Genomic DNA, 17,041 nt, shown 5'->3' on the forward strand with positions numbered 1-17,041 from the left:
CTTGAAACCAGCACAGACCAATTATGACTTCTGCTTTGGCAGCGGGGCTGACAGACAGAGACTTTCTACAACCTCAGAATCATCAATACCTCAGATTCCAACACCACCCAAAGCTTCCAAAAGCATTTAAAAACAATTAAAAAAAAAAGAAAAAGAAAAAAAAGAGTTGGGATAAGCAGGAAAAGCAATGCCAGCTCCTCCTGGAGTCGGGAGGGAGCCGAGCAAAGCCACAAGCAGCGATTCCCAAAAATTCTTGACAGCACAAAGAGCTGCCCGCAGGATGTGGAAGGGGCTGGAGGGTTTGGTGGGCAAGAACTGCGGAGCCTGCAGAAATGTGGCATTGCTTTTGGATGTGATTTCTGGGAAAATCATCCCTTTTTTTCATCCATTGTGTGCAGGATGCAGCCCTGGAGGCCACCCAGGGTTGGGGAGCTCTGTGGGGGAAGGTTTGGAACAGCACAGAGAGAAATAAATCCCTTTGCAAGCCCAGCCCTGTGTCCTGGAAGGGGCAGACACTCCTCTGGCCATCCTTTAAATGAAACTTCAACTTTTAACCATGAAAATGGTTCAAACCTTATCTATTTATTGAAAGTCTCATTGATTTGGACTTTCCTTGCAAGGTCTCACCTACAAAAATACAACTTCAGGGAGTGTTTGGAATAATGAAACCTAGAAGGGACCTGCATCTGTTTCTGGCTCCTTTTTCTCTCCTGTGCCATAAATTCCTGCACATTTCTACACCTGAATCACCATTTCACCCCTGTTTGCTGCAGCAAGGCCCTGCCCAAACTGTGGAAAATGTGAGATTTGTTCATGTTGAGGTCTTTTGGGGTTTTTTTGTGGGTAATTTCTGTACCTGGCTCTTATGTTGGGTTATTTTAATAGGCTGTTTTATCTTCCTTTCAACATAGGAAATAAAGTGACACTCCTGTCTAAAGAACCTGCAAAATTTAAACTCCTGTGGGAGTTTTCAGGCATTGATAAATCAGGGGGTTGTAAATAAGATTTTTTTTTTCTAATAATAATGTTATGGAACAGTTTGCACTGTGTGTGAGTTTGGTTATTGGTTCAGTGATGAGTCAGCTCCAAATTATTTCTGATTCTTTGAAAAAATAAAGGGTGCTGTAGGAATTTGTCACTGGATGAGACATCCATTCCACTGGTTTTTCTCCCTGTTTAGATGATGAGTTTGTAAGCACAGGGCTCCTCCTCAAATCCACAGAGAATTCCTGGGAGCAGCAAGAATCCCTCTAAAGTGTGAGCTCTGCTAAACCCAGCCTGTCTAAGCCAGAAAGGAACGAAAACTCTGCCATTATCTCACAGAAAAATTCGAATTTTACACGAAAAACCTCAATCAGAATTAAACTTAAAAACTCAAAGCACCTGTGAGGTTGTGCACAAACCCTTAGAGCTCCACAGGGCTTGGAAAATGTTGCAAATGTCCCTGTTGTGGTGCCTAAATTAAGATTATTGATCAGTGATGTGGCGAGTGGCGGTGCTAATGAGGGCAGCCCGGGCTCCAGGGAAAAGCTGGGTTCGTCCTGGGCAGGAATTCTAATTTTATTTGGCAGCTGGAGCTTTGGGAGCAGCGAATCCAGTGATAAACTGGATTATTTTTCCCTTTAAAGAAAGCAGCTAATGTGGCTGGGAGGGAGCTTTCACTGGAGCTTTGGCAACGCTCTCCCTGCCCTAAAATTCTGGGTATTTAATGTAGTGGATGAGAATTCTTGATAAAGTGGTTGGGGAGGAGAAATTAAATCTCCAAATCTCAGCAGCTGAGGGATGCTCATGGTAACTCAGAGGCAGATCTGAGAATGGGAGTGGGAATAGAAGGAATTTTCTACAATTGGTCCTGAAGAAGTGGAAAAAATGAGGGAGAGTCATGGTTGATGTCAATTTTCTGTCTGTTTTTCACTTGAAAATTCAGGATCCACTGTTTAAATAGCATAAAAGTATATTTTAGTATATAATAATATTAAAAATATAAGAATAAATCCAGCCTGAGTAACTGGAACCTCTTGTGCTCCTGCTGTGTCCTCCCAGAATTGTGTGTTCAGTCACATGTGGGACTTCCCAGTGCTCTGAACTTCCTCAATTTTCTATATTTCCCCAACTTTCGCAATATTCAGCCCAGGAAGCAAAATATTTCCTCTCACTTCATTTCACAGGGAAAAAAAAAATAAAAATTTTAAAAAAATCCATTTTAGGGTTTTGTCTTGAACAGCAAAACTGCAGAACAACTCAAGTGCCCTGCAAAGATTTACACCCCAAAGGCAAAGGGCATCGCTGCCCCATGGGAATTTGGTTGGGGAATTTTTGATTTTGACCCCTGACCCTGGAATTTCCCTTTCTCTGGTCTCCTGGGTCAGTTTGAACTGAGTTTGAATTTTCGGGTGGATTTTTGCGGGGTTCCGTGGGGATAAAGCTGGGGCAGGCGGTGCAGGGCTGCAATTCCCGGCCCTGCAGCACCTCCCGGGCCGCTTTTTAGGGCGTTTTTAGGGCGTTTTGGGGATTTTGTCTCCCATTCCGAGGGCTCTGCTTCCCTCTAGCGGGTTCGCTCGGCACTCCCCTTTTAGTTCTTTTTTAGATCCTGACAGACCATTTCTGACAACTCTATTTTTATTTTTTTTTTCTGGCATTGCTGTTCAAAGTTTCTTCCCAATCCTACTTATTCCACGCTTTTCTTCTTATTTCTGATATACGTAATATTTTTGACATATATGTTTCTGACATACATAATATTTATTATATACATAATATTTATGATGTATATATTTCTGCTATACATAATATTTCTAATATTTCTGCTATACATAATATTTCTGCTATACATAATATTTCTTGTATATATTTCTAACATACACAATATTTCTGATATACATAATATTTCTGATATATAGATTTCTGACATACTTAATATTTCTGATATACATAATATTTCTGATATGTATAATAGTTCTGATACAGATTCCTGACATACATCATATTTCTGATATACATATTTCTGATATATATTTCTGACATACATCATATTTCTGATATATAGAGGTGCACAGAGAAAAATGAAAGAGAAAACAATTTCTATTTCTGCTCCTTGTTTTTCCCATGTGGAATGTGTGTGGAAATTGTTTCCCTGGGGTGTTGCTTGGTTGGATTCTGGTGAGGATTGTTTGAGCTGGTGGCCAATCCAACCCACCTGGGGCTGGGCTCTCAGAGAGGGGCACGAGTTGAGTTAGAGTCAGAAAAAATAGTATGTAATTTTTAGTATCCTCCTTTTATATAGTATATTAATGTATTTTAGCCTAGTTATAATAAAGAAATAATTCAGCCTTCTGAATTGAGTCAGACATGGTCATTTCTTCCCATTGGGTTCACCTGCATTTACAATACCCTGGTGTCGTAGCTGAGATGGAGACAACACAAAGCAACACTCCATTTTCAGAAGGTTTCAAACCTGTTTTTATTACAGCATGCACGCTTTTTATGCATTCTTACAGAACTCTTCAGTTTGCACTTTACTCATTGGTCAGGAAAGACAAACAAAGTGCTCATTGGAATAGGCAGCTGCAGGTTTCTTTTATTTATCTCTTATTTATCCTCCTTTCTTTCTTGGTTTCTACGTCAGTGACCTTGGTAGGAAATTCTTTCGGGGTAAACGTGGCTCCTCGTCTCAAACTTCTCTCTGGCTCACAGAAGCTGCTGTTAAAACCTTTTCCACACCCTGCCTCTGACCACTTTGAAAATGGAATTTTGTCTTCCAGCTTCGTGCTCCGTTTGGCTGTGCGAGGCTCAGACCGAGTTCAAGCGGGTGGCTGAGGAAAACGTGACCCTGCCCTGCCACCACCGCCTGGGGCTGCTGGAGCAGGGCAGCCTGGACATCGAGTGGCTGCTGCACATCTCCGAGACCGTGCAGAAAGCGGTGGGTTTGTCTGGACATCCTCACTTCAGTCAGGGAGAAAAAGAAAGATTTCAGCCAGGGAAAAAGTCTGGAAAATGTAAACAATCGATTATCTTGTTTGTTCATATTCTACCACACTGACCTAAGCCCAGTGCCCCAATCAGGTGAAATGGTTTTGCTCTAAGACCAATGGAATTAATGTTCACGATGTTCTCTATAAAAAAGTGCTTTTGAATAAATTTACATTTACCCCTCCCTGGCTCTACAGCACCAGGGTTGCTGAGAAAATCACTTTATTCCTGCCTTCGTACCACCAGCCCTCCATTTAACAGCACTGCTGTGCTGAACTTTGCAGGTTGTTCTGGTGATGAGGGCAGGGTTTGGAAAACAGAGCTGATTTAGACAGATTTAGAATGTGGAACAATTATTTGATATCCAACACAGACCCGGTTCGGTTACAATATTTTATTTTTTTTTTTAATGTAGTCAGTCTTCATTAGATCAAGTTCAGAAGTTCCCTTCAGGCTTTCAAAATAACCTTGGATTTTGCAGGCCCAGTTTTCGAATCCTTGATTTCAGTACGACACAGACTAAACAGTAGTTTAGTCCTTATAAAAATGAGGTCTGCATCGACTTAAATTAGCACAGCCAAACCTGCAGACTGCTTTGATGTGTTGTGGTACAAACTGATGCCTGTTTTTACACTTGTACAAGTGCCCAATATAAACCTCCAGCAGAAATAAATCCACTTTTTGCATCATTCTCAGGGCAGAAACCCAGGTTTGCTTTCACACCCTGCCCCAGGCTTCCTGTGTGACCTTTGACAATTCACTCTGCCGGGATGTGCAGCTCCTGGAAACGCTTGGATTTGGTGTTCCATGTGAAAATAAAACAACTCAGTGCCTGCTCTGCTCCTCAGGTGATCACCTACTCTGGAGGCCGTGTTTATGATGACCTGAACGAGGAGCAGAAGGGCCGTGTCTCCTTCACCTCCAACTTCCTCGCCGGAGATGCATCCCTGCAAATCATCTCGCTGCAGTCCAGCGACGCAGGGAAGTACATCTGCAAGGTCAAGAACGCCGGGCAGTACGAGTGGGCTCGCATCACCCTCAAGGTTGTGGGTAAGCACAGCTGCTTGTGATTTATTAAAAAAAATATGGATATTGATCTAGTACCGATATCCAGCTGTGACGGACAAAAACTCTCTAACATTTTAAAGTTAGAAAGTGAGTGTTTATTGTGTGTGGGATCGCTCCCAAATCCACACCGCAGCTTCCAGGTGATTACAGAGCCCTTTTATCCATACAAGTATTGAATACCCAAAATACAAATACATATTCATCATTTTGGTACATCCCATTCCCCACTTCCTATGCTGATCACTCCAAAAGCCATTCAGCATGTGTGGTTTGTTCCTTGAAATGGGTCGGTGTCCCTTTCATGGGGAGGGGTCCCAAAATGAGGAAGTCAATGAAGTCTTCCTCCTTCTGACCTTTCTACCTTTTCAATGCCAATCTGACAAATGAACTCTTGGTAGAACTCCCATTCCTTGTCTGCAGTTGGTTTCAGAACAGAGGAGGCCACAATTGTCTTATGTTCCTAAAAGCTCTTTGTCAGTTTGTGTATTCTTCATTATAAACCCAGCTAACTAACATTGTGCTGACAAGCAATAAATTATTATTTAACTCCTAACTTCATCAAGGCCTACTCATTTATTTTATTTATTTTAATTAACTCTAGTAAGGCTTATCTCTAACTAAAAATCAGGAAAAGGAAAAGGAAAAGGAAAAGGAAAAGGAAAAGGAAAAGGAAAAGGAAAAGGAAAAGGAAAAGGAAAAGGAAAAGGAAAAGACAAAGGAAAAGACAAAGGAAAAGACAAAGGAAAAGACAAAGGAAAAGACAAAGGAAAAGACAAAGGAAAAGACAAAGGGAAGGGGTTTAGTTTTCCCCTAAAAACCATCACTGGTGTGATTCCTTAACGTACTCCAGGGATGGCAGCTCTTGGGAGCTGTTTAAATGCCAAATGAAGGGTTCCCATTGCGCAATCTCTGCTGTAATGGCACAACCTGTCTTCTCCTTCTTCTAGAGAAGCCCTCCAAGCCCAAGTGCTGGCTGGAGGGGGAGATGCTGGAGGGGAAGGAGCTGTCCCTGCAGTGCCGCTCCGCCTCGGGGACGGCCCCCATCTCCTACCGCTGGCAGCGCATCAGCGAGGAGGACGAGAGAGCCGAGCACCTCCCGCCCAGCTCCAGAGTCAGTGAGTCGGGGCATCCCTTCCCTCCGGTCTGGGATCACTGCGGGATGCTCCAACACTCCTCCCAGCGCTGCGGCTGCACCTGGGGGGATGCTCCACCTTTCCCCCTTCTTTCTCCCTTTCTCCATTCTTTCTCCTTTCTTTCCCCCTTTTTCTCCCTTCTTTCTCCCTTTCCCCCTTCTTTCTCCCTTTTCCTCTTCTTTCTTCCTTTTTTCTCCCTTCCTTCTCACTTTCCCCCTTTCCCCCTTCTTTCTCCCTTCTTTCTCCCTTCTTTCTTCCTTTTTTCTCCCTTTCCCCTTCTTTCTGACTTCTTTCTTCCTTCCTTCCCCCTCTTTCTCCCTTCCTTCTCTCTTTCCCCTTTCTTTCTCCCTTCTTTCCCCCCTTTTCTCCCTTCTTTCTCTATTTCCCTCTTCTTTCTCACTTCTTTCTCCCTTCTTTCTTCCTTCCTTCCCCTTCTTTCTTCCTTCTTTCCCCCTTCTTTCTCCCTTCCTTCTCACTTTCCCCCTTCTTTCTCCCTTCTTTCTCCATTTCCCTCTTCTTTCTCACTTCTTTCGTCCTTCCTTCCCTTTTTTCTTCCTTCTTTCTCCCTTCCCCCTTTTTCCTCCTTCTTTCTTCCTTCTCCCTTTCCCCTTCTTCCTCCCTTCTTTCTTCCTTCTTTCCCCCTTTTTCTCTCTTCCTTCTCCCTTCTTTCTTCCTTCCTTCCCCTTCTTTCTTCCTTCTTTCTCCCTTTCCCCCTTTTTCTCCCTTCTTTATTCCTTCTTCTCTCTTTCTCCCTTCTTTCTCCTTCCCTTCCCCCTTGCCATTGTCCTGGAGCTGATTTCCCCCCCACATCCCCGCGTGCCTGTGTGCAGTGCCCACAGCTGAAATTTCCTCGTTCCACGGGTTCATGGCGGTGTTTTTTCCCTGCAGACATCTCGAACCCGGGGCAGGTGCTGCTGAAGAACCTCACCCGGCTGAGCACGGGGCTGTACCGCTGCCTGGCCACCAACGAGGCGGGCCAGGAGAGCTGCGAGCTGCGGGTGATGGTGCAGCGTAAGTACCGCCCTGGGCAGGGAATCCCCCCTCCCTGCCGGCCAAAAACGAGCCTGAGGGCTCCTCTAACTTCATTCCAATCAAGGGAGAAACCATGGGGCATTTCCTTGTGGTCTCTCCAATTTGTAGAGAACACATCTTCCTTTTAATCCCAATTTCCCAGCCACATTTCCCCTTATCTTCCCCACTGGCTGAGATATTTGAGAGGTTCAGACTTCCCAAATCACCTAATACAGATCCCCTTCTAATGTGTGCCCTCCTTTTTCCTTTTCCTTGTGTCAGTCAAGGTTTCTAACAGACCCAGACATCTGAAGTGATAAAACCATCATCTGGCCTGCCTTTCCAATCAATGGAATTCCCATGGAATTTATGCTTCTTCCCATTGTTTCTTTTGTATCTCAGCATCCAATTTTATTTATCAGCAGACAGTTTGTTTGCAAAGACAAATCTCTCATTCTTTTCATCCATTCATCAATGGGATCCTTCCCTTTGTTTCTTTTCTCTCTCAGGGCTGGGTTTATCTCCCAGCAGAGCCACAGTTAGTTTGTAAAGAGAAATCCCTCACTCCTTTCAGCCAGAACCGTGTCCCTGCTCCCGCTGCTTCCCAGCTGTCCCACCTGGAAAATTCTGTGCTGCTCCTTTGCCCTTTCATACTTTAATCCCACAAAATAGCTCCCATTTATTGCATTTTTGATTCACACAGCAGCCCTCACCTAAAATAACATCACAGCCTGGTTCCAGATGATGGTTTTATCACTGTAGATGTCTGGGTCTGTTAGAAAAGTTGATTTTCAGAAGGATTCATGAAACACAAGCAGGGAAAATGGTAAGTGAGGGGTTCTTCTGGCTGGAGTGATTGCATGAGGTGACTCTCAGGTATGAATTCCCTCTGTGGAATTCCACCACTCCAAATTATGTATTTGCTGCACTTGGGACAGCAAAATATCTAAAAGCAGTTGGAAAGGCTGGCTGGGACAGGGACTAATTTGCAGGGTTAATTTGCAAACCCTAATTTGCAAACCCTAATTTGCAGGATAAAAAGCAATTTTTGGCATAGTTTAATCGGGTTTAGCAATTTGTGTCCTGAACAGCAGAGGGCAAAATCTCCTGATTAACCCCAAAGGGTGTGTGCAGCCCCTGGCAGGGTGTCCTTCCCATCTGCAGCCCAGGAAAAGGGTGGGGGTTACCACCCAAAGCCAAACAAGGCAGCTCAGCAGCTGTGATAAAAGAAGTCTCCTCCTGAAGATTCCACAGCTTTGGAATTTCTCTGCCCAGCCAAGCCTGAAATTCTTGGAATCTGAGGTATTGATGATTCTGAGATTGTAAAAATCTCTGGTTTTCAGCCCCGCTGCCAAAGCAGAAGCCATAATTGGTCTGTGCTGGTTTCAAGGTTGTTTATTCTGTTTATCTCTAACATGTTCTGCTGCCCTGCCGCAGCTCTGTCCTGCAGGGCAGCGTGTGGGGCTCTGCCCTCAGTGGGATGGTACAAACATTAAATACCACAAACTACCTGTGCTGGATTTACAATAACGTGCCAATATCTGTCACCTACGTTGGACAGTGTGTCCCCAGCCTGAACCAACAGAAAAATGCCAACACCACAGTGAAACATGGAGGGCATGAAGAAGGAGAAAAAGGACAAGGCACACCCAATTTCCTCCATCTTGTCCCCTTTGGACCCCTTATCTAGAATCCTAAAATTTTACTTTTGCACCCGTGCCACACTTAATTATTACTCATATCAAACACTCAGAGCTGGTAATTCATCCTGTAAGATTGAAAACTCTTTTCCATGGACAGAGATCACAGCCAGTGTCTCTGGGGGCTCTGTCCAGGGGGGTTCCTGACCCCTGCCAGGGTCCCAGGGCAGCCAGGGCAGCCAGAGGGAAGCTCTGGATTCCCACATGAAATAACTGGAATAGGGAATGAGGAGAACCGGTTTGCCTCGGGCATGTGAAGTAAAAGCGTCCAGGCAGCTTTTATGGCAATTGAACTGAACTGGTTTAAAACCTCCCTTGGCTTTGCTGAACCCTCCTGAGGGACTGAGTTTAAGGAAACAACTTTCAGCCAAGCCCAGCCTGACCACTTTTATCCAAAAAGGTCATAAACGACCAGCAAGGGCCCATAACCCATGGGAAATGTTCTCTCATTACCTCGGCTGCTCTGGATGAACAAAGCCCTGCCCAGGATGGTTTCCTTTCCTGCTTTGTCTGCCTCAGCCAGGTCACTTTTCCTCCACATTTGAATAATTCATTCCAGAATTAGGCTGTAATTATTCACGGGGAGTTAAAGGGGAAAAAAAATCCTCACAGGGAAAAACAGATCAAACATTCCCCTGCCTTGGGTGCTGGCTGGTGTGGTGTTTCACATGGGGGCTGTCCTGTATTTGTATTTTCTGTATTTTTACGCTCTTAGAAGGGGATTTTCCCTCCTTATCTCAGCTCTGGCGCACAGCTGAAGGCACAGCACTCGTGCTTTCACCTTTGCACAGGTGATTGCCTCACTCCCTACCTGGAGATGAACTGGTTCAACTTCTGTGTGGAGGCACACCCAAAAAAAACCCAACTCCAGCGCTCTGTCCTGAGTTATACCCAGTGCTGGGACTTGTAGGGAGGACTAGAACCTGACCACGCCAACAAGGGCTCACCAATAAATTTGGTTTTTTTGGACAACAGATGCACAAAACATCAGCATGATCGCCGGGGCAGTGTGTGGAGTGGTGGTGGGGCTCTCCCTCCTTCTCCTGGTGGTGAGGTTGACCATCAGGAGGAAAGAAAAGAAGAGATACGAGGAAGAGGAGGCACCAAACGAGATCAGGTAACGCCTTCTGTTTAATCCCACCTCCCACACTCCCTTCCTGTGCTTTCCCACGGCTTTGCACCCAGGTTTTAACTAACTCTAAGCAGCTTTAAGTGTCTTCAGAGGTTGTTCGAAAAAAGCTTTTTAAGCCTCCCTGAAATATCACTGACAAATTTCTGGACGGTGAGAATCTTTGTGAAGACTTTCCAGAAAATCAGATTAAAAACCAGCCCAGCAAATTAGCACAGAGCTCAGCCAACTGTTTTCTCTCACATTTGTAATTTCGGTAGTTTGAAACATTAGCATATTCTTTTATGGTGTCAAATTGAAGCTGCTTGTCCGTTGTGGTTTTGAGGGGGTTTGGGGTGGTTTCCTTTCCTTCTTTCTTTCCTTCTTTCTTTTTTGTCTTTCTTTTCTGTCCCCCTCTTCTTCCCTTCTTTCCCCTCTGCCTTCCCCCCTCTTTCCCCCTTCTTTCTTCCTTCTTTTCCCCTTCCTTCTCCTTTCTTTCCCCCTTCCTTCCCACTTCTTTTCCCTTTCCACCTACTTTACTCCCTTATTTTCCCCTTCTTTCTCCCTTATTTTCTCCTTCTTTCCCCCTTCTTTTCCTTTCTTTTCTCCCTTATTTTCTCCTTCTTTCCACCTTCTTTTCCATTCTGTTCTCCCTTATTTTCCTTTCTTTTCTCCCTTATTTTCCCTTTTTTTTCCACCTTCTTTTCTCCCTTATTTTCTCCTTCTTTCCACCTTCTTTTCCTTTCTTTTCTCCCTTATTTTCCCTTTCTTTCCCCCCTTCTTTTCCTTCCTTTTCTCCCTTATTTTCCCTTTCTTCTCCACCTTCTTTTCCTTTCTTTTCTCCCTTATTTTCCCTTTCTTTTCCCCCTTTTCCCCTCTTCCTTCCTTCATTCCCCTTTTTTCCCTTCGGTGGCAGCTCCTATTTGAGGCCCAGTTTAGCAGCCACCTCTGAGCCCTCGCTGAGCTTTTTGAACAACTGTTCCCCGGATTTAGCCCCGGCTGAGCAGGGAGGGAGCAGGAGCAGGGTGCAGCTGACTCCTCCTGTTGCTGGAGCTCATCTGTTCCCTGCCCTGAGCTCAGCCTGGCCTCCAGCCAAGCCAGCCTGACTCCTCAGGAAGGAAACCCTGCACAGATCTCTTCAAAGATCTATTTCCAGCAACGAGTTCCAGCTGCCCTCCAAGAAACAAACCCTTGATCCATCTTTCCATTTATCTGTGCGACATCTCTGCACTTCCATAATCCCTCCAGCTGCTGATCACTCTCAGTTTGCCACCACAGAGGCGTTCTCTGCTGATTTATTCCCCTTTTTTTCCTGTTGCTTTCCTTCCTTTTCACCTGGCGCCTCTCTTGTACCACCCTTTCACTCCTGCCTGTTACATCCACCCCCTCCTTCTCTCTCTCCCTGCCAGGACCCGGTTTGGCGCTTCTCTCCCTACCCACAGGGCTGGTTTTTAGTGGAAAAACCGGTTTCAGGCCCTTTGTGGTTCTGGCTGAGGATTGCAGAGCAGACAGCTCAACCTGCGCTGTTTGCTCTGACACACACACAGGCAGCGTGTGTTTATTCCAAATTCATTTACCAACACTCTGCAGGGCAATGGGGACTTTAATCCATCAAGTTACCCAGCAGAGAGTTTGGACAAATTGCAGGATATTAAAGTCCCCCCTTCTTTCCCTGGCAAATTAGCACAGACATCAACCAACTGTTTTCTTCCATATTTACGATACCAGTATTTTGAATAATTTGCATATTCTTTTATGGTAATAAAATTTTATTAATAAATTAATAAAATTAATTTTTATGGTGATAAATTAAAGCTGCTTGTCTGTCCGTTGTGGCTCTGAGATGGTTTTGGGGTGGCTTCCTTCCTTCCTTCCTTCCCTCCTTCCTTCCTTCCTTCCTTCCTTCCTTCCTTCCTTCCTTCCTTCCTTCCTTCCTTCCTTCCTTCCTTCCTTCCTTCCTTCCTTCCTTCCTTCCTTCCTTCCTTCCTTCCTTCCTTCCTTCCTTCCCCCCCTTCTTTTCCCTCTTCTTTCCCCCCTCTTCCCACCTTCTTTCTGTCTTTTCCCTCTTCTTTCCCTCTTCTTATCCTCCCCTTCTTTTTCCACTTCTTTTCCCCTTTTCTTTCCTGTTCTTTTCCCGTTCTTCTTCCCCTCTTTCCCCCCTTATTTCCCCCTCTTTCCCCCCTCTTTCCCCCCTCTTTCCCCCTCTTTCCCCCCTCTTTCCCCCCTCTTTCCCCCTCATTCCCCCCTCATTCCACCCTCATTCCCCCCTCTTCCCCCTTCATTTCCCCCTCATTCCCCCCTCATTCCCCCCTCTTTCCCCCCTCATTCCCCCCTCTTTCCCCCCTCTTTTCCCCTGTTTCCCCCCTCATTCCCCCCTCATTCCCCCCTCATTCCCCACTCATTCCCCCCTTATTTCCCCCCTCTTTCCCCCCTCTTTCCCCCCTCATTCCCCCCTCTTTCCCCCCTTATTTCCCCCCTCTTTCCCCCCTCTTTCCCCCCTCTTTCCCCCCTCATTCTCCCCTCATTCCCCCCTCTTTCCCCCTCTTTCCCCCCTTATTTCCCCCTCATTTCCCCCCTCATTTCCCCCCCTTTCCCGCATTCCCGGCTCTCCCGCAGCGCTCCGTGGGGGTGACCCGAGCATCCATCCCGGCGCTGTCTCACCCCGCGTTCCCTCCCTCGCAGGGAAGATGCCGAGGCACCCAAGGCGCACCTGGTCAAGCCCAGCTCCTCCTCCTCCGGCTCCCGCAGCTCCCGCTCGGGCTCTTCCTCCACCCGATCCACAGCCAACAGTGCCTCCCGCAGCCAGCGGACTTTGTCCACGGAGGCCACGCCGCACCTGACCCCTCCGCGGCCGGCGGAGAGGAAGGAGCCGGAGCTGCGGAGGGGGGACTGCGGCCAGGTGAAGGTGGCAGCGATGGTGGCAGCGCAGAGCCGAGCCTTCCAAACCGTGTGAGCCGGTTCGGAGCATCCCCTGGCCCGGAGCATCCCCGGCCCGGAGCTCCGCAGCATCCCCTGGAGCATCCCCGGCTCGGAGCATCTCCCGGAGCATCCCTGGCCCGGAGCATCCCCTGGTCCACAGCATCTCCCGCAGCATCCCCGGCCCGGAGCATCCCCCGGAGCATCCCAGGCTCGGAGCATCCCCCTACCTGCAGCATCCTCCGGCCTGGAGCATTCCCCGGAGCATCCCCCGGCCCGGAGTTCCGCAGCATCCCCCGGAGCATTCCCGGCCCGGAGCATCCCCCAGCCCGGAGCATCCCCCGGCCAGGAGCATCCCCCGGAGCATCCCCGGCTCAGAGCATCCCCCGGAGCATCCCCTGCCCGCAGCATCCCCCGACCAGAAGCATCCCCCGGTCTGGAGGTCCGCAGCATCCCCCGGAGCATCCCCGGCCCGGAGCATCCCCCTGCCTGCAGCATCCCCCGGCCTGGAGCATCCCCGGCTCGGAGCATCCCCCGGAGCATCCCCCGGCCCGGAGCATCCCCCGGAGCATCCCCCGGAGCATCCCCCGGAGCATCCCCCGGCCCGGAGCATCCCCCCGAGCATCCCCCGGCCCGCAGCGCCACCTCTCACAGCCCCGGCCACTTCGCATCGCTCGGGCAGCTCGCCCTCTTCATGGTCACCTTCATCCTCCTCACTCGGGATTACCCACACCACCAGAAGCCCTCCCACTCGATTCTTCCTGAGCGTTACCGAGGTGCTGATACACACTTGAGAAGGATTTATTGGAGCTTCTTTTTAAATCATCTTTTTTCTTTTTTTGTTTAGTTTTTTTCCCTTTGAAAATGAAATGCTGAGATTTAAAACCTACGACAGCAAAGCTGTGCTGTCGCGTGAAACTGTACGAGTGAAAAGAAGCCAAACCTCAGGATTTTTTTTTTTTTAAAGGGATCAACAAAGACTTAAAGATGCAAAATATTCCAGAGAGGTTTTGTGGGCAGGGAAAAGTCTCTTGGACTGGTTTTGGAGAAGTTTCTCGAAGATGTGTTGTCTTAAGTGAGAATTTTGAGGCTGAGGGTGTCCAGCCTCAAAAGGAACTGACAGGTGCTTCAATTTTCTGCATTCGGTGACATGCTGGAGGCTGTAACTAAAGTGGAAATTAAAGGATCACTCCCAAAGGCCAAGAAATGCAGTTTTAAGGTGTCTGAACTAAAGAGAAAGGACCTTTTCTGTCAAGGAAACAGAGGTGCTTTAACTGCCAGAATAAACTTGGGGCCGGAGCCTGACTCTGCTTCCACGGGCAGCCCTGCAGAGCCACGGGGCCACTGGAGGGGTGCCCGTGGCTACTGAGCCTCAGGGAGGGGAGAGCTGGGCACTGAACCCAGCAGGGAGGCAGTGCCCGGGTTGGGGGGACCCCAATGTACCCAAAAAACCTGGATGGAGCATCAGGAACAGCTCTCAGTCCTGGCCAGGTTGGGGGAGCTGTGCTGGAGAAGCCTCGTGGAAAGTTCTCCCCGAGCCCGAGTGAGCAGCACTGCCCAGCTGAGCCCCAGGGAAGGCCTGGAGGGTCCTGACAGAGGAAAATACACCTGGGACAGGTAAACAAGCACAAAACGCTGCTCCCATCAGGACATCTCTGCGTGCATTGTCCCACTCCTACACCAAATGCTGGCCCACGTGCCAGGGATGAGGCTTAAACCTTTAGCAAGACTCTTAAAAAATGGCAAGAATTGTAAAAAAGATTTTTTTGTCAGCAACCAGGTTAAGTGTTTCCACAAAATATGAAGTTAGGAGAGGATGGGAGGTAGGGAGAGATGCAGAATTCTGTCATTGATGTTTTCCTCTGAAGGACTTGGCTCTGACCACTGCTACACACAAGACACTGAGCTTGTAGGTTCTAGATTCCTGTATTCCTAGACTGGTGATTTTCTGTTTCAAAAATGAGGGTGTTTGAGGTTTTTTTTCCCACTGGAGGGAGGGAAAGGGTTTCTCCAATTCATGAAAAGAGCCTAAAGAAGATGGATGAGCACAGATGTACCACAGATCTATAATTCTTTCACTCCAGGATTGTCATCAATCTCCTTTTCTGACTGAGACCCAGAATTCTAATTTCTTTACTTGAGATTTTTGACAACCTGATCAAAGCCAAGCCCAGCTCAGGCTAATTCCATATGGGGAAGAGTTTTCAAACTTGCCCTACACTATGTGAGAACTTCTCTTTCTAGGAGCAGTCACTCGAAATTCCATCGCTTTCTCTACCCCAGATTTAACCCTTGGCTGGACAAATTATTGCAGGGAAAACAATCCCAGTTTTAATAAGGGAGATCTGGTACGAGGTGTTTGATAAGCTGCTGGTGGTGGATATTCTATCATTGCACCCTGGATGCTCCAGCAGCACATCCCTGGACCAGCTGGGTGGGAAAAATTAGTCTGAAAAATCACACAGCAGCTCTGTGTGTCTGGGATTCCTCTGCAGTTGGTTTTTTTCCCTGAGCCCTGAAGGTTCAGGTGCTGGGAAAATGCCAAAAGCAGGGACAGGAGGGTGGAAGCAGCTTGTGGGTTCTTCTGGGTGCTCATTGTGCTGGAGACTCCCTGTGCTGGTGCTCCTGAGCCAGGATTGCTGTTCCTGAGCCTGCAGGAGCTGCTCACCACAAACCCAGTGTGTGACACTTCCAACAGCTGAGCTGGCCAAAGGCTCTGGGGCAGTTTGAGTCCCAGCCCAGCCCGGTAATTAGCAGAGAGGAGCTCTGCAGCCTGGTAATTAGCAGAGAGGAGCTCTGCAGCCTGCAGGGAGGAGAATTTGCCCTGGCAGGTTTTGCTGGAGCCTTTGGGCAGCATCTCCTGCTGTGACAGCACTGCTGGTGCTGTGAGCTCTGCTGGCAGGGGCTGAGAGCTCTGGGGAGGGTCAGGCAGAGGGGCAGTGGCTGAGCTGCTCTGGGGGATCCATCCTGGCTGCTCCAAGCCCTGAGACAGAATGGAAACAGGATTTTGGGGATGCAGGCGCTGTCCAGGTATCTGCTTCAGCCCACACATCAGTGACTCACAGGGAAAAGTTCATCACCAAAGGGAGCAGGAGAAAGGGATCATTCTATTTTCCAAGCTCCAGCCCATCAGGAGTTGCACAAGGGAAGCAAATAAGCCAAACCCTGTTTTGTAAAATAGTGTATTAAAGCATTTACTGTCATATACCAGCTATTAATTGTGTGATTAAATGCCTACCATGTTATGCAGCTTTTTGTTTCTCAGCAGCTAAACTAAGCTTCCATCTCTGCTACCTGCTAGGATTGGTGTACTTGTACTGTGTCTGAACAACTCAGAGGAAAGCAAATATTTATTATTGATTCCTTCGAATCAATGATTTAATAAATTTTTTTTTGGTTGGTTGTTTTATAAATAAAGGTGCTGCAGCTGAAGTGCTGCAGCTCAACTCAGCTCGTACCATTTTCTGTGGTGTGATGGGTTTCGTGCTGTCAAGCTGAATCCAAGGGGGGAAAAAAAAAGGATGGAGTTAAAAATACCATTTTTAAGCTAAGCAGGCCTCTGTGCATATTTGCATGGGAAGCGTGGGGAAGCTGGGCTTTTTTTCCTGGGTACTTTTCAGACTAATTTAGGTGACATTTCCCGGGTGATGCATGGAAGTAAATGTGGTTTTATCTGGGGATAAACCCCAGATGTTTGGCTATATGTGGGATATTATCTGGGATATTTTGGCTGAGGATGCAGGTGCTGCTGGAAGCCAACCTGGTAAATAAATCATGCCAGCACAACAACCCCTGGTGAATTCATCCTCACCCTGCTGTGACCTTCCTGCTGAACCAGCCCACGAAAAAAATTGCAAAATTGCGACATAAGCAGGCAGCATTTAAAACAAAACAGGGTGACAGCACAGTGGGCTCACAGGTGTGAACTGTCCTAATTCAAGAGCAAACTCTGCTCCTGTCCCACTGGAGTTGATGACATTAAAAACCCTGATTAGGTGACACACGTTTCCAGAGTTGTGCACTTGCAGACTTTTGTACAGGATCAGGAATTTGGGGTTTGTCCTGACACGCTGAGAGGGGGAGAACCCCGTGGGAAAGGGAAGGGAGGCCTTGGAAAAGGGTGATTTTCAAACTTC

At 47.5% G+C, this 17,041-nt stretch overlaps 1 protein-coding gene and 1 long non-coding RNA gene across 4 annotated transcripts in view; one reads left to right on the plus strand and one right to left on the minus strand.

The window, feature by feature from the left end:
• Positions 1-16,355, plus strand: part of CLMP (CXADR like membrane protein) — a 56,165-nt gene extending 39,810 nt beyond the window's left edge. Inside the window, exons 3-8 of one of the 2 annotated variants that reach the window (XM_072918146.1) lie at positions 3,762-3,919; positions 4,818-5,019; positions 5,985-6,152; positions 7,059-7,181; positions 9,857-9,998; positions 12,672-13,484. In XM_072918146.1, the coding sequence (XP_072774247.1) occupies positions 3,762-3,919; positions 4,818-5,019; positions 5,985-6,152; positions 7,059-7,181; positions 9,857-9,998; positions 12,672-12,942 (1,064 nt within the window). In that variant the 3' untranslated portion in view covers positions 12,943-13,484. Of the gene's footprint in view, positions 1-3,761; positions 3,920-4,817; positions 5,020-5,984; positions 6,153-7,058; positions 7,182-9,856; positions 9,999-12,671 lie in introns of both variants that reach the window. The other variant, XM_041720914.2, reaches the window with a different exon arrangement.
• On the minus strand, positions 3,760-13,668 carry LOC121471083 (uncharacterized). Of its 2 annotated transcripts, none has more exons than XR_012051861.1 (4): positions 13,551-13,668; positions 12,700-12,878; positions 4,736-4,960; positions 3,760-3,986 (listed from the first exon to the last, which is right to left on the minus strand). It is a non-coding gene; the product is annotated as an uncharacterized lncRNA (long non-coding RNA). The 2 variants fall into 2 exon arrangements; XR_012051862.1 differs by having other exon boundaries at positions 4,717-4,960.
• Positions 16,356-17,041: the final 686 nt, after the last annotated feature.

Source organism: Taeniopygia guttata, chromosome 24 (assembly GCF_048771995.1).
Source record: "Taeniopygia guttata chromosome 24, bTaeGut7.mat, whole genome shotgun sequence".
NCBI classification, from domain to species: domain Eukaryota; kingdom Metazoa; phylum Chordata; class Aves; order Passeriformes; family Estrildidae; genus Taeniopygia; species Taeniopygia guttata.